Source organism: Camelina sativa, chromosome 11 (genome assembly GCF_030686135.1).
Source record: "Camelina sativa cultivar CO46 ecotype springtype chromosome 11, ASM3068613v1".
Taxonomy (NCBI): domain Eukaryota; kingdom Viridiplantae; phylum Streptophyta; class Magnoliopsida; order Brassicales; family Brassicaceae; genus Camelina; species Camelina sativa.
The window spans coordinates 1-15,429 of record NC_141890.1 but is presented as its reverse complement, the minus strand read 5'-3'; the positions used below and the strand labels follow the sequence as shown (position 1 = coordinate 15,429).

At 37.8% G+C, this 15,429-nt stretch overlaps 5 protein-coding genes across 6 annotated transcripts; 4 read left to right on the top strand and 1 right to left on the bottom strand.

The window, feature by feature from the left end:
* The first annotated feature begins 5 nt into the window (after positions 1–5).
* On the top strand, positions 6–3,658 carry LOC104774887 (proline-rich receptor-like protein kinase PERK14). Its single transcript, XM_087476021.1, has 8 exons — positions 6–1,302; positions 1,489–1,938; positions 2,032–2,118; positions 2,208–2,278; positions 2,457–2,542; positions 2,653–2,800; positions 2,947–3,108; positions 3,210–3,658. The coding sequence occupies exons 1-8, from the start codon at positions 321–323 to the stop codon at positions 3,423–3,425; spliced, it is 2,202 nt and encodes a 733-aa protein (XP_087332147.1). The 5' UTR covers positions 6–320; the 3' UTR covers positions 3,426–3,658.
* A 215-nt stretch (positions 3,659–3,873) lies between these two features.
* On the bottom strand, positions 3,874–9,828 carry LOC104727605 (putative FBD-associated F-box protein At1g05080). Its single transcript, XM_087472048.1, has 4 exons — positions 9,298–9,828; positions 4,469–4,843; positions 4,240–4,378; positions 3,874–4,172 (listed from the first exon to the last, which is right to left on the bottom strand). The coding sequence occupies exons 1-4, from the start codon at positions 9,823–9,825 to the stop codon at positions 3,874–3,876; spliced, it is 1,341 nt and encodes a 446-aa protein (XP_087328174.1). The 5' UTR covers positions 9,826–9,828.
* Positions 6,003–7,490, top strand: LOC104721557 (uncharacterized). 2 transcript variants are annotated; one of them, XM_087472050.1, is made up of 4 exons: positions 6,003–6,332; positions 6,441–6,488; positions 6,584–6,745; positions 6,849–7,490. In XM_087472050.1, exons 2-4 carry the CDS (start codon positions 6,479–6,481, stop codon positions 6,989–6,991), a joined length of 315 nt encoding a protein of 104 aa, XP_087328176.1. In that variant the 5' UTR covers positions 6,003–6,332; positions 6,441–6,478; the 3' UTR covers positions 6,992–7,490. The 2 variants fall into 2 exon arrangements, with proteins under 2 accessions (XP_087328176.1, XP_087328177.1); XM_087472051.1 differs by having other exon boundaries at positions 6,003–6,488.
* A 1,473-nt stretch (positions 9,829–11,301) lies between the features above and the next one.
* LOC147933459 (putative defensin-like protein 231) lies at positions 11,302–11,762 on the top strand. The gene is made up of 2 exons (XM_087473380.1): positions 11,302–11,368; positions 11,569–11,762. The coding sequence occupies exons 1-2, from the start codon at positions 11,302–11,304 to the stop codon at positions 11,760–11,762; spliced, it is 261 nt and encodes an 86-aa protein (XP_087329506.1).
* Positions 11,763–14,000: 2,238 nt separating this feature from the next.
* Positions 14,001–15,320, top strand: LOC147933458 (la protein 1-like; the record flags this gene model as incomplete). The annotated part of the gene is made up of 5 exons (XM_087476086.1): positions 14,001–14,162; positions 14,283–14,361; positions 14,466–14,615; positions 14,911–15,053; positions 15,172–15,320. Coding segments are annotated over exons 1-5 (572 nt in total), but the record flags the coding sequence as incomplete, so codon positions are not given.
* Positions 15,321–15,429: the final 109 nt, after the last annotated feature.

The following is a 15,429-nucleotide window of genomic DNA, read 5'->3' as shown; positions in this document are numbered from 1 at the left end:
AGGACATGAAGTAGTGGGTTGCTCACGAGCGGCGTTGCAAGCTAGAGTGATTTGCTCCGCTGTCTAATTGTGTGTTTGTTAGTTAACTAACACTGGAAAATGAAAAATAACAAAAATAAAAAAAAAGAATCACAGGTGAGAAAGCGATAAAACATTCTCAGCGTCAGAAGCTTACACTGCTCTATACGACAAAAACACCCTTACTTGCCCAATACCTCTCTCACCTGCTTCCTCTATGACTGACCCTTACTGTATGTAACTGTAAAAAACTTCACTCTTCCAATAATTTTGCGTCCTTCAACAAAACGCCGTCATTTTGAATGTTGCTCTCTCCTTCTTCCTCCCCGGCTCCGGCTAATTCCCCGCCTGCCACGTCTTCACCTCCGTCAGATTCCTTACCTGACACGTCATCACCTCCAGCTCCTCCTTTGTCTCCTATTTCCCCGCCATTGAGCTCTCCTCCTCCGTTGCCTCCCCCACCGCCCCTCTTAGCTCCCACCGCTTCCCCACCGCCTCTTCCGATTGAATCTCCTCCGTTAGAATCTCCACCGTCTCCGCCGTTAGCATCTCCACCGTCTCCTTCATTAGTATCTCCACCGACTCCTCCATTAGAATCTTCATCACCACCGTCTCCTCAGGCCTCAGCTCCTTCCGGTTCACCGCCATTGCCCTTCCTTCCCGCCAAAACGTCTCCGCCGCCTTCTCCCCTTCCCTTTGAGACATCACCGCCGGGGAAAACCATTTTCCCGCCGCCTCCTTCACTTCCCTCCGATCCAACCACGCCGGAGAATACGGCTTCTCCTCCACCGCCGTCTACTCCTCGCCGCCGTGCCCGTAAGCCTTCGCTTCCTCCTCCCACCAATTCCTCCCCACCAAAACCTTCTCTGAGCACTCCGACTCTCCCGGAAACTTCTCCTCCACCTAAACCACCGCTCTCGACGACGCCATTCCCCTCTTCATCCACTCCGCCGCCGAAGAAGTCACCGGCAACAGCAACTCTTCCTTTCTTTGGGCCTACTGGCCCACTAACGGGGACAGCAGCACCACCTATTGGGCCCGTTATAGAGCCCAAGACAAGTCCCGGCGAATCGATATCTCCCGGAACGCCACAGCCACTTGTACCGAAGAGTCTGCCTGAGACGACGTCGTATCACCGCTCTTCCGCCGGATTCTTATTTGGCGCTGTAATCGTTGGAGCTCTCCTACTTGTTCTGTTAGGCCTTCTCTTTGTCTTTTACCGAGCTACCAGAAATAGAAATAACGACAGCTCTGCTCCTCATCAATCCAAAACTCCATCAAAAGGTATGATGAATTCAAATCAATTGCCATAAAAGTTTCTAATTTCTTCTTGTTCATGAATCTTCTTTGCCTACAAAGTTTCCATAACCTAGCTAAAGACATAAACTTTGATATCAGTTTCAACGTTATTGTTTCAGATTGTCATAATTGTAATGTAATGTTAAGCTCTTTGTTTTTTTACTGGATCAGTTCAACATCATCGAGGCGGTAATGTCGGGTCAAACCAGACGCATGTTATCACAATGCCACCTCCAATCAATGCTGCACCACCTAAATATTCATCTAGTGGAGGTCATGGTACTAAGGAGAACAATGCTGTTTCTACAATGCCATCTGGAATGTTCACCTACGAAGAACTTTTAGAGGCAACCGGTGGATTTTCAGAGGCGAATCTTTTGGGAGAAGGCGGTTTTGGTTATGTTCACAAAGGAATATTGAAAAACGGGATAGAAGTTGCGGTGAAGCAGCTGAAGATTGGAAGCTATCAAGGGGAAAGAGAGTTCCAAGCTGAGGTTGACACAATCAGTAGGGTTCATCATAAGCATCTCGTTTCGTTGGTTGGTTATTGCGTTAACGGAGATAAAAGACTCTTGGTTTACGAGTTTGTTCCTAAAGATACGTTGGAGTTCCACTTACATGGTAATAAATATATGATATGATATGATCCCTTTTAAGGATTTGATTTTGTCTTTAGATTCATTGTGTTGAGTATTGTGAGAATATGTGTTGTAGGAAACAGAGGAAGTGTGTTGGAGTGGGAACTGAGGCTCAGGATTGCTGTAGGAGCAGCAAAAGGATTAGCGTATCTTCATGAGGATTGTGAGTTTTTTCTCCTCATTAATGACAATGAGAATGGCTGTCTAGGGTTTTTCAACACTCATATTGATTTCTCGTGCTTGAAATTGCAGGCAGTCCAACTATAATTCACCGTGATATCAAAGCAGCTAATATCCTTCTAGATTCCAAATATGAGGCAAAGGTGATCTGCTCTTTAATCTTATCATTAAGTTTTGTTTTTCAGGATGAATTCCACCAGAAATTTGGGTCTCAATGAAGTTTTTTGAATCATAGTTTTCATTTATTCGGTTTGTATTCATACCATTTTCTTCTAATTAACAAGTAGCTTAAGAGTTGCTATTCTGTTTTGCTTCTTTCAGGTCTCTGACTTTGGACTAGCCAAGTTCTTTTCAGACACTAATTCATCATTCACTCATATCTCTACTCGAGTGGTAGGAACTTTCGGGTAAAACACTATCCATGCATGATATGTTATGTCATCTTAACTGCTGTATCGTAAGATGAAAAGATTTATTAATCAATGATCACTAAACGTCTTGTGCACCATTGAAACAGATACATGGCTCCAGAATACGCGTCTAGTGGGAAAGTAACTGATAAGTCAGATGTATATTCATTTGGGGTCGTGCTTCTAGAACTCATCACTGGACGTCCATCAATTTTTGCCAAAGATCCTACCACAAACCAGAGTTTAGTTGATTGGGTAAGTCAAAATACATATGATGATGATGATGATGATGATGATACCCATCAGTTTTCCAATAGATATTGATATTGGAGGAGAAGTAAACTCCAAAATAACTGCAAGCTTGAAACTTCATTAGATTGTGACTTTTGATATATCCTCAGGCGAGGCCGTTGCTTGCGAAAGTGACTTCTGGAGAAAATTTTGACCTTGTTGTAGACCAGAGGTTGGAGAAGAATTATGACACAACTCAGATGGCAAACATGGCTGCTTGTGCTGCTGCTTGCATACGTCAATCAGCTTGGCTTCGGCCCCGAATGAGCCAGGTTTGAGAGTAGTTTAATTACATGTATTTTTTCGATATATTTGAAATGAGTCTAAAAGCCTAATTCATGCATATAATTATATCTTGAAAAAACTTGAATAGGTAGTACGTGCTCTTGAAGGCGAGGTGGCCCTAAGAAAGGTCGACGAGACTGGGAATGGCAGGACGTATAGCTCTTCTGAAAACCCGAATGACATCACACCACGGTACGTAACAAGTAAGAGGAGATTCGACACAGGTTCAAGCGATGGTTACACTTCAGAATATGGAATCAACCCATCTCAGTCGAGCAGTGAACAACAACATGTGAGTATTTAGTTTTAAGGTTCCACCACAATTATATTATTGGCTTTTAGAATACGGTCATCTGGGGTTTAACAAAAAGAATGTGGTAAGAAATTAGCCTACTTCATTCATTTGTAGCTAAGGGTTCTGAAGAACACTGCTTGTGTTCATTTGGGGATCGTTTATGTACAAATTTGTTGTAATATTGGGGCACAACCACACAAGTTTAATTATTTTGAAATTATCTTGTTTGTTTCTGATCTAAATCCTAAACTTTGGCTCGGTAGTCGGTACCACAAACCTTGTCTAGCACTCCAGCTTTCTTAGTTACTTTTACGTTCTAATCCTTTAATGTGGTTAAAAGCATTCTACATTTTTGTATATATTCTATAGTAATAGCAGTTTTTCACGTTAAATTTAGGGATACGTGATAAAAAGCTAAAGCTTGCACATTCACTGAGCATGATAAAAGTACAAAATTTCATTTGAGCAAAAGTTGACATGTTGTCGAAACCCTAAGAATATTACTCAACTTCTCGATTGTCAACTCTTTCTTTTTAAGAACGCCGGGTCTCACAGAGACTGTCGCGGTCTTTAAACACATAGAGTTAGCTAGGATATACGTCAAGAATTCTTCCTCTTCCACTCTGTCTCCATATTCTCTATACTCAAATATCTCGAGATGTGACGACATGCATCGAGGAATAGAACGCGGTTGGTTCCATGAAAGTGGGATCCGTTCCACGGGGTGAAAGGCATATTCCTGAGAAGCAATGATGGCTATATATTGGAACAATTTTTGCCTAGTATTTTAGGCCATTAAAGCAAGAAGAAGAGGAGATGATACGTACATAATTTACCAAAAGATCTTTAAGTTTTGGAGCATTTTCAAGTAAACGTAGGAGTGGTCCCAACCAGTCTGATTTCCATGGACAGATACTTAACTTTATAAGTCGAGAGAAGTTGATGGCGCTGCAACGCACAAGCTGCAATGAAGCAAACAAAAAACGTACTTATATGCCGTATTCACAACGAACAAGGCTAGTTACATAGATAAAGAGTTAGAGAGCTACCACTTCTTCGGTCGTCATAGACAACTCAAGGGACAAGACCCTGGAAATAGATGTTTTGGACTTTTCAATATCAGGGAAAGACCTAACATGGATATATGCCTCATTAAGACAAGGCATATTCTCGATCGACCAAGAGTCTCTTGAAAAATCAACGATGAAAAAGTCTATTACTGCCGGAGTATCGATAGCCAAACACCTACCCGTATCTATTACATCATTGTCATCTGGAAGTGATGTATAATCCCAATTTTCATACCACAGGTACTGTAAAGAAGGTACTTTCACACTAAACTTTGTGACATTGTCATGATTCTTGTTCCGTTTCACGTTCAAAAGGTCAAGAACAGGGCAGCTCGATAAGAACCTAACAAGGGAAGTGTGAGGATAATTGTTGCTTTTGGTCCCTCATCGCCTCACACCCGATTAAGATTCACATATCTAAAACTTGAACATGACACATGATGACACAAGAGAATTTTGATCACCGAGTTCCCGGCCTCTAACCGGTACGTCTCGGGTGGGAACTGTCTCCCACAACTTCCACTATATGAAGAGGTTACACACACCACTAACTTGTGATGTTCTTTGGTTTACAGATTTTGGTACACAAGAGGATACAAGAACAAGAACACAACAAAGAAGGAGAAAGCTTCTTGAAGAAGAACCCTTTTTTCTTCTCTTTCTCTAGAACTCTCTTTGATGTCTTGTCTCTCACCTACCTCCACTTTATTGATCGATGAAACACACTTATACATGTATGCATTGGGCCAAATCATTTCCAGAATCTTATTCTCCTTTCCTTAATGCCAATTTCGTCTGGCCCATTAAGGCCCATTTTTTTTGTGTTTGTCAAACCCAACAACAATCTCCACCTTTTGACAAAACAAAACACTCATCGACAACAAGAAATCTGAAACCAACCTCTCCTCTTCTTCTGTTCGTGAAGCCAAACTTCAGCGAACCTCCTCCGACAAACTCCGCCTCCTTATCCGGTGAGCATCTCTCTTCTCCGGTGGCAACCAGTTTTTTTTTTTTTCTTTCACCGAGCCCTCTCGTTCTCGACATGGAGAAGATGTAGCTTCTTACTTCCCCATGGTATAGCGGAATTGGAGGCTAATTCCGGTCATCCCTGCATGTTTTCCGGCGAAGCCAAGCTTCAGTCTCCACCTGTTTCACGGCGGCTCCCAATTCCGGTGAATCAAGAGACATTATCTCCATATCTCAACTTTGGTTCGATGAACCATGTATCACCACCATTCTCGCTGGCAATCTCCTTCGGCTGCGATCACTACCGGTGGAGCTCTTCTCTTTCCTCTTTGGTGATTTAATTTGTAGAACCCGAGACATCAACTTTGTCTCTTATCCATGCCTCTTCTCCCGAGCTGTTCCGTTTTCACCCGCGAATCACGCCATCAGCCGTCACCGTCCAGCTCAGGTACCCTCTAATCTCTCTCTTGTCTCTTCCTGACACTTAGTGATTAGGATCTTCTGAGAATTGCCATTTTGAATCCATTTTAGGTGATGAGCTTCACCTGGAACCAATTACTCTCCATCATGGCTCCACAACCTTTTCCAGGTAACTCCTTCACAGCCCTGTCTCTTCCGATTTCCAAAAGACTCATGAAACTCTAACTTCAGTTTCATGTCTACTCTCACAGCAGCTCTAGTGTTGAACATCCCATGTTCTTCTTTCTCCTTGATGACTTCAAGTAATCTCCTAACCATGAATCATCTTCCTCTCTAGCTGCTGGAGTTTTCCCCCTTTGAGCCACCAAAATCCTTACTTGGATTTTCTGAATTTTCATCTCAGAAACTCCACTTGGAATCAGTCTCCAACTCTCGACAACTGATTCTCCAGTCTCCACAAGTAACCAAACTCCTCTTATTATCGGTCACCTTTTCTTGGCTCATACTTTCAAATTCAAGAACTAACAATGAAGAACTAAATTGTTGTTCCTTGAATCTTAACCAACAGCTCCACCTGGAATCTAAGTCTCTTCACAGTAATACCAGATGCCTACAGGTAACTCCCTTAACCCTCCTAATCTCCTTTTATCGACATAGTTTTAATTTTAATTTCCCAAAGCTGACTTGTTTCTCTGTTCTTCTTCCTGTCAGCGTATAATGTCGATTGGGGTTACCTGGAGCTGTATCTTCCTTCAGACGACATTGAGGAGATCATAGCAGGCTTGTTTCCTTTCCTCAGACTTCTGCATTTTCCTTCCTTTGCAGCAACTCCGACGATCTGTTTCGTCCTTTTTGCTGTTCCAATGACTCCAGGTAAACAATTGTACCTTGAATCATTTTCTTTTGTCTCTGGATTTTTTTAATTCTGTAAGACACCATGAAACCTTAACTTGGTTTTTTTCTTTCTTCAAAACAGCTCCACCTACAATCAGAGTCTACACCTTGCGACTTCTGATTACTCACAGGTACCTTTTCTTTTCTCCATTCCCTTGGATTTCTTGGAACCGTGACTTGCTGTGGAACCTTGTTTTGATTTCCTTTATGTCACATGTGCCCTGATCTTAGATTCAACCCCTTAGTAAACCACTTGCCAGAAACTTGAATCATACTTGCCTCAGCCCTTAAGACAATCCATGATTCCAACACCTTTCTGTTTAAACTCTTATGCCTTGGACTTTTCTTTGTACCGCTGTTAAGCCTAACAGAACCCGCCATCAAGCTACCATCTTGCTAGATAGACTTTCGACACAAACCTTGATCCAAACATCTTGTTTAAACAGAACCTTGCTGACAAGTAAACTTCCTGTTGAATCAACTGCAGAAATAACTCTTAAGTCACTCATGCTTCATTTCCTTGAAACAGTCTTTGACTTACTCTTCATCTGTTTGAGCACCTTTGATTTGAGCATCACTTTGTACCGCTGTTGTTATCAACAGAACACGCCGCCTAACTCCACCTAGCTAGGAAGACTTTCGACACAAATTTCTTTGCTCATCCTTTGCTCAAACTATTCTGCATCAGTGCACACTCACAAATTCAAAACCATTGCTGCCTCCTTTGAACTTGTCTTACACTCATCACCAGCTTACAGCCTTTGCCACACTTCCTTGCTGTAACCACCACATTTAGCAAAATTGAGATTGAGCTTACTGCCTTTGTTTCAACAACCATAGCCTGAATCCATCTTGTACCGCCATCATCATCACTGATGGAACCCGCCTCCAAACTGATCCCATTTGGAAGACTTTTGATACAACCTTCATTCAGCTCTTGTGCTTAAATATCCTCTTTTACTAGCAGGTTTCTCCACTAGGAAACTCAATATCAATCTCTTATCAATTTGCTAAACCATAACACCAAAGACTTCCCTTTTACAGCAACTTCCTGTCACACAACCACACTTGTGACAACCCTTTTACCGCTGTAAAACACCATTCCACACAATACTTTTCCTTAGTATTTGGGAATCCACTAACACATCAATGCCTGCTTCACAACCAGCCCTCAATTCTCTTCTTGTGATGCCAAAGGAAAACAAGTATAACCTTTCCTTCTGTCAATACAGCCATGCATTGACCTCCATTAAACCTGAGACTAAAACTCTTCACCCAACACCTCTCAAACCTTACTGAATTCTTTCAGAGTTATCGACCTGCTTTGCCTCAAGCAGTTTCTAGCCTCATACTCATCTGCTCTGATTTTTTTCCTTGAATCTTCAACATCCTTCTTGAACACCAAACTTACTGACTTTCAACAACCAGACAAGCAAGATACAATCTGATTCACAACAAAAAATCTTGACTTCTCCATTGTTAAACTCAGTCTATCTCCTTGTGTTCTTCCAAGCTAAGATTCCTTCAACTTAAGCAGCCTTGAGTATCCTGAAACTTCAGTAAAGAACACCACAAATACCTTGTGATGGCAGCACCGACTTGAGCCTTTTGGATGATTATTCATTCCTCTTTCCACAGCCTTGAGTTAGTCACCTTAACCCATGCTTTCTTAAACTTGAATCGAACTTACTGCAGAGAAACTCCACCTTAAACCAACTCACCGTTGATTTAGTCTTCACAGATCAAGAACGCCTTCAAGATCTTGTGTCTTCTGCACTAGTCTCCAACTTTTTTTTTTTTTTTTATGCTGGCATACTTGGACCTGAACCATAACCATAACTCTCCCTTGATGCAACTCTCTTGTGTCGTGTCATTAGAGGATCTTTCTGATCTCCTAACCTGAGATCTCTGCTACAGACTCAACCTTCACCTGAGAATCTGTTATCCTCCAAACAAGATGACTTCAACCTTTAACTGTCATCTTCTTCCTCCTCCTTTAGATCTTATGAATCAGAGAGCCTGTGCTCTGATACCACTTGTGAGGATAATTGTTGCTTTTGGTCCCTCATCGCCTCACACCCGATTAAAGATTCACATTTCTAAAACTTGAACATGACACATGATGACACAAGAGAATTTGATCACCGAGTTCCCGGCCTCTAACCCGTACGTCTCGGGTGGGAATTGTCTCCCACAACTTCCACTATATGAAGAGGTTACACACACCACTAACTTGTGATGTTCTTTGGTTTACAGATTTTGGTACACAAGAGGATACAAGAACAAGAACACAACAAAGAAGGAGAAAGCTTCTTGAAGAAGAACCCTCTTTTCTTCTCTTTCTCTAGAACTCTCTTTGATGTCTTGTCTCTCACCTACCTCCAATTTATTGATCGATGAAACACACTTATACATGTATGCATATGGGCCAAATCATTTCCAGAATCTTCTTCTCCTTTCCTTAATGCCAATTTCGTCTGGCCCATTAAGGCCCATTTGTTTTGTGTTTGTCAAACCCAACAACAGGAAGCCTCGTCTTTATACACCACAAAGAAAAGTTCAAGAGTTAAAAGGGACGGGAGGCAAGAAGAAGAAGGGAAATCCACAAGAATCTTGTGAGAGAGAGTAAGTTCCTCGAGTGTTTCGCAGGTGTAAAGGCTTTTGGGCAATCTGGTTGGACCTGTGGACCAGCAAAGCTTGAATTTTAGCTCAACCAAGCGGCGATCAACAGCCTTTGTAACCCACTTTCCAACATCAGCATCACTAGGACACCCTGGACCAAGTTTGATAAGCAAGATTTCTAAGACAGGTGCTTTGTGGAGTTCCAGTGACTTGTCAAGAAACCACCAAATGCTCTTATCATGATCAGGACCATCTACCTTTTCTTGGTAATCAAGTCTAGGCAACATCATCCAGATAAAGCGCCATCGTTTAGACAAAATCATGGTGCCTACTGCATCTTTAATCGGGACAAGCAACAGTATCGTCACAAGCAAGTCTTCAGGTAAAGCGCTGATCCTGTCTTCACAAGCTGTCTCTTCAATTTTGGTTTCTGCCATCTTCACGAGGAAAAAACCCTAGGGTTATGTAAAAACTCAAAACCTATCAGTAAAAAGGATTTATATAAAAGTAAACACATAAAAGGAAAAAAGGAAAATCTAATTTTATTGAGATTTTTTTTTTTTTTTTAACCAATTCTATTGGGAATTATATTTGTACTTAATATATATTAATTCAAAAAAGGAGTAAAAGGAATAATCCAGAAATTTATTAATCTTAATTTAAAGTTTAAACCTTCTAACAAAATCTTGAGATATGTCACAAAAGGATTTGCCGCAAAAAAAAAAAAAAAAAAAAAAAAAAAAAAAAAAAATCCCGAATATACAACAAAGTCTAATCAGGTGCCCACATTCACACAAATAACAAAAAAAGTAGGTTTGACTTATTTTCTAATAATTTGTAAATAGAAGAAAAAGGTTTTGTGTTCGTATATAAACATTGTTTCACATTTAAGGATTTTTTTTTATTTTTAAAAATTTATGAGTAATTAAAAGTTGAAACTGAATCGAAACTTTGCTACTTGCTAGCTAATTAACACTTTGTATGTAATGAAATAGATTCAAAAGTATTTAACAGCGTCCAAAAGTATTTAACAGTAGACCCGTGAGTATTATTGAAAACTAAAATTGAGAAATTGAAGAAAAAACCACGAGCAAGTGTTCAAATCTACAAAGTATTTTTGATCTGTCTATCTTGGTCAAATCCTTTGAATTGATTCATCATCAGCTCCTCCTGAGCTGACCTCCTCTCTTGGTTGTGTTCTCCACAGCACGCTCAGCCCTTTTGATAGCTTTTTTTTGGCCTTTTTTTAGCTTATTTGTTGAATTTATATATCATTAATTGTTTTAAATCGCAAACAGATTGTTGGGATTAAAATAGTATTCCAATTATCTTTCAGCCTATGAAACAGTAATTGTGCTATCTAAAGATCTTAATTATTATATGTATGTTAGAGAACTCGTTAGTTATTTTGGTTTGTTCGTAGACCATGTATATATGTGTGAAATACATGTCGTCTTCGATTTCCGTGGAAGGTTTTTTTATGGCGTTGAGCCTGAGTTTATATGATTTTCTTAGTTAGGATGTGAGATTGTAGTATTTATAAAATTTGCAATCCATGATTTTTTTCGGTGCTCGTTTAAAATATAAAACATATCTAGAATTTTTATTTAAAATATAAAGCACACATCTAACTTTTTTTTAATGCAATATGAGTTCCCACATTCAAAAAAGTAAACTAGACATCGAAGGAATTGATGATAGAAATAGACATCAAATCTAAAAATAAAAACTGATCCCGTCGAACTCATTTACTTGGCTCGTTGAATTTTACAAAGCATATTTTTCTAAAAATATATTACTTACCTATTTTTACTGTGCTTAAGTATATTTATTACGAGAATACTTGTAACGAGACTAAGATATTATCTATAAATTCTTGGAAGTAATTGAAATTTGTTTTCAACTCTTTAATCATGAAATTTGTTACCTGGTTTATAGTTTCGTATGCTCTTATTTTTCTGGTTCTGAGCGCTTGTAAAGGTAAGATATACTTTGATTTTGTTTCTTTACTTGTTGAATTTATAAATATTTTTTTTTTGAATCGCAAAAATATTGTTAGGAAAACAAAAGTGTTCTAAAAAATCTTGCACTATCAAATGGTAATTGTGTTAACCAAAAATCTTAAGCCAAAAAAAATAACAAAACTATTCTTTTGTGGTTGATATAAAATAAAAAAAAAGTGGGAGCTGAAGGATTGTGTAGTAGAATAGAAGACATTGATGGAAATTGCGATTCTCAAGGAGAGGAGGAGTGCTTGAAATTCATGACGAATAAATATAAGAAAGAAATACATGTTAGCTGCACATGCACTAACCTTTACATGTTACACAAGACCAAACGCTTTTGCGAATGCAAACATCACTGCTCAAGATGAAACTACAACTCCATGACCAACAGTAATTGTGTTTTTACTATTTATTAATAGTTGTTATGGGAGTTTTGTAGTGTTGTCATGCACGACCCACAATAATAAGTTATGTCTTTCCAACTAGTCCGAGTTTTTTCAATCAATTTATTCCCCATGTCCCAGCTGTTCCACATTGTAATGATCGAAATATTAGTTTTGTTGAATCGTCTTTACATTATGATTATTAATTTAGATTTTTTATTTTATTTTATAGGAATGTTAGTACGTATAATATGATTCGCTAAGTATACACGATTTGTAATTGGCCATTGTACTATGCGGACTTCAATCTTTTATTTAACACACACAAAAAAATATATTAGGATTTATAATATTGATGTAATTTAATACGAATTGTTTTATTAGTGTGAAAGGCTAAATTATGTGGACACATAAAATGAGTTGCGTTTCAAGACCAAAAATGATCACTTCCTAAGCTTTTATTATAGTCTATCCTCAAAAGATCATATGAGTTCAGCCTAGCTAGATAACTAAGTTTCGATGGTACTCTTAGTCCTCAAGTGGATCCTACACAACCTGAACGTTTTCCCATAACACCTCTGCTTCAGCAATTCCTTTCCTTGCTGCTAGGATTGATTCCAGACAATCGAAAAATGTTTTATGATTGAATGCGTGTCTGAATAATGTCTATATTAATTTTCAGTGGACTAAACATTATAACGTAATGGTTATGTGAGTTTAGTTGGATACTGAAGTTTAGAATTGTAATAGTTTATGTCACTTGTTTATAAAACGAATTGGTGATGTACCATCAGAATTCGTAGTAGTACACGCAAAAAGAAGTAAAATATAATAAGTGGATATTCAAATAATTTTTCTAAAAGTAAATAGTTGATCCGTCGAACTCGTTAATTATGTTGGCTCGTTGAACTTTCCAAAGCATAATTTCTAAAAAAAAGATGCTTCTATTTTTACGTTATAATCTCGAATATAGTTATCATGAATAGTAGATTAAGAAGACAAGTTTGTGAGAGTTAATGTACCATCGAGATAACCTTTCGTATCAAAACTTTTTAATCATGAGATCTGTTGCTTTGTTTATCGTTTCTTATACTATCATGTTTCTCGTTCTAAGAGGTGGCCGTAAAGGTAATGTATTAGCGTTTCTTGTATATATTACTCGAATAATATTATATAAAACTAAGAAACAAAAGTATATATATATATATATATATTGTTCTAAAATATCTTTTAAATATAACAACTAGATTTGGACGGATTGAACCAAAAGCACGGATTGGATACATTTCATTATTTTTAAATTATTATATATGTAATTGTTTATAATATTATTTAGATGAAATTTATGCAAACAATTTTTATGGTAAATATCACTCATGGAATGTAAATCTATTATGTAAGTTTTATATTGTTAATTTTAACCTGTGTTAGAGTATATAAAATTATTAACCCGTGCTAAAATGTGTCTAGCAGTTTCTGTGCTCGAGTATATAAAAATTTAACCTCTGCTAGAGTATGTAAGTATTAAAATTGATAATATAAATAAAAAATTTCAATTTGTGCTCTAGCTCGGATCCTAATTTTTATTGAACGTTGTGGTTTATCAATAAAATATGTGGAAAATAAATTTGTAATATTGTGTTTAAAGATCTTTGGAAACAACTTGATATAGGACTAAAATTTTCCCAAAATACAATTTGGAATATCCATTATATTATTTGTTATCATTAATATATCAATTATCAATTTGGAATATTTCTAATTAAGGTTGCACCCAATATTTAGATGTAATCGATTAATATATGAATTAATCTATAACTTATCTATAATCTATTTGTAATCATTTGTTAAAAATATAAAATCTACAAAAACTATGTTGTGTTTTATTAAAAAGGGAATTACCCATTTTTGTTTGTGTTTGTGTGGTTGATATAAAAACTGTGTACAACAATAGGAGACTTGGATGGTAAATGTAGCCAAGACGGAGAAAAGTTGAACAGTGAAAAGAACAAATCATGAAATATATTGCTAATATTGGGGGTAAATTAGATGTATCGGATTATTCGGGTACAATTTGAGAAGTTATAAAGCATAGCGGGGGGGGGGGGGGGGGGGGGGGGGGGGGTAAATTGAATAGTTTACATATTATCGGGTAATTAATTAATATAAATTTAACTATGACGAGAAACCAAAAAAAAAAAGAAATACAAATTGAGTCGAAAACTTAGAAAAAATTGGAAGCTGTTTCAGACTACTAAAACCCTAGTAGTAGTACCCCCTTCGTCTCTCTTCCTCCTCTTTCTCTTTCTCTCTCTCTCGAGCCAGTGAACAAAGATGTCGATCCCTTGTCTAACCGAAGAGACAGCCAAAACTGTTCTGCGCCAGGTACAAAACCTCTCTTCTTCCTCTTTCCCACTCTTCGTTTTTCATCAGTTTGTCAAATTGTGTTGTGATATTTGGTATCGATTTTTTTTTTTTTTTTTTTTTTTTTTTTTTTTAAATCAGGTGGAGTTCTACTTTAGTGATAGTAATCTACCCATTGATGATTTCCTCAAGAAGACGGTCACAGAGAGTGAAGATGGCTGTAAAGTTTCCAACTTTTTAATCAAATTCAATCGCTCTTTTTTTTTTTTTTTTTTGGTAATTGCTAATTGATGTGTTTTGTTTTTGGGGTTTTGGTAATACCAGTGGTTAGTTTGGCGTTGATTTGCTCATTCAGTAAGATGAGAGGATATTTGAAGTTGGGTGATTCCAAAGGAGATGATATTCCTGAAGATACCATTAAAGCTGTTGCTGATACTCTTCGAACCTCTTCTGCTCTCAAGATTTCAGAGGATGGTGAGTTTTTTTTTTATTAGGGGTTGATTGAATTAAACTTTTTATTGGGTTGTTTATGGTGGGATTGGATATATAGTTAACACTTGCTTCCGTTGATTCAGTGAAGGTAGTGATGTCTTAGAAGAAAGATAGTAATTTTAGAGTTTCAATTATAGGACGAGCAAAAGTGTTAGCTGCATTGAGATTTGTTTTTGGATTTGGAATTTATAAGTTTGTTAATATAATGGTACTCAGTTTGGGGATATATCTTTTACAGTTTAGTGATCACTTTTTGTTTTTGAAATTGCTTACACAGGGAAGAAGGTTGGTAGGAGTACTCAATTGTTGAAGCTGGAAGATTTGGTTGAGCAGCTAAATGCTAGAACAGTAGCTGCGTCACCTTTCTCCTATGATGTTAAGAGGGAAGACGTGGAATCCTTTTTCAGTCAGTATGGAAAGGTATTCCACTATTAATAGTGTTTCACCATTACTTCAAAATTTTACCAAAACATTTAACAGTTAGATTAACTGGTTATACCATGGTTTAATATATGTATGTGTTTTTCTTTTCTTTCAGGTCAACAGTGTGAGGATGCCTCGTCACGTGGCAGAGTCGAGGCTATTTTCTGGTGTTGCCTTGGTTGAGTTCCCTACAGAAGAGGATGCCCAGAATATCATGAAGCAAAATTTGGTCTTTGCTGGTCAGGAGTTGGAGCTGAAACCAAAGTAAGTCTACTTGGACATGAAAACATGTCCTGTTTGCTGACTGTTTCTCATTTTACAACAAGTCTTTCTATTGATTGTTTGGATGAATTACTTAAAGATGATATTTACT

Coding starts and splice junctions, on each gene's coding strand:
- LOC104774887 (XM_087476021.1), top strand. CDS start 321: ATGTTGCTCTCTCCTTCTTCCTCCCCGGCTCCGGCTAATTCCCCGCCT. Junction 2,279..2,456: donor ATTCCAAATATGAGGCAAAG/GTGATCTGCTCT, acceptor TGCTTCTTTCAG/GTCTCTGACTTTGGACTAGC. Junction 2,801..2,946: donor ACCAGAGTTTAGTTGATTGG/GTAAGTCAAAAT, acceptor ATATATCCTCAG/GCGAGGCCGTTGCTTGCGAA.
- LOC104721557 (XM_087472050.1), top strand. Junction 6,746..6,848: donor TGCTGTTCCAATGACTCCAG/GTAAACAATTGT, acceptor TCTTCAAAACAG/CTCCACCTACAATCAGAGTC.
- LOC104727605 (XM_087472048.1), bottom strand. CDS start 9,825: ATGGCAGAAACCAAAATTGAAGAGACAGCTTGTGAAGACAGGATCAGC. Junction 4,844..9,297: donor TTGTGGTGTATAAAGACGAG/GCTTCCTGTTGT, acceptor AATTATCCTCAC/ACTTCCCTTGTTAGGTTCTT. Junction 4,379..4,468: donor TGTCTATGACGACCGAAGAA/GTGGTAGCTCTC, acceptor GCTTCATTGCAG/CTTGTGCGTTGCAGCGCCAT.
- LOC147933459 (XM_087473380.1), top strand. CDS start 11,302: ATGAAATTTGTTACCTGGTTTATAGTTTCGTATGCTCTTATTTTTCTG. Junction 11,369..11,568: donor GGTTCTGAGCGCTTGTAAAG/GTAAGATATACT, acceptor ATAAAAAAAAAG/TGGGAGCTGAAGGATTGTGT.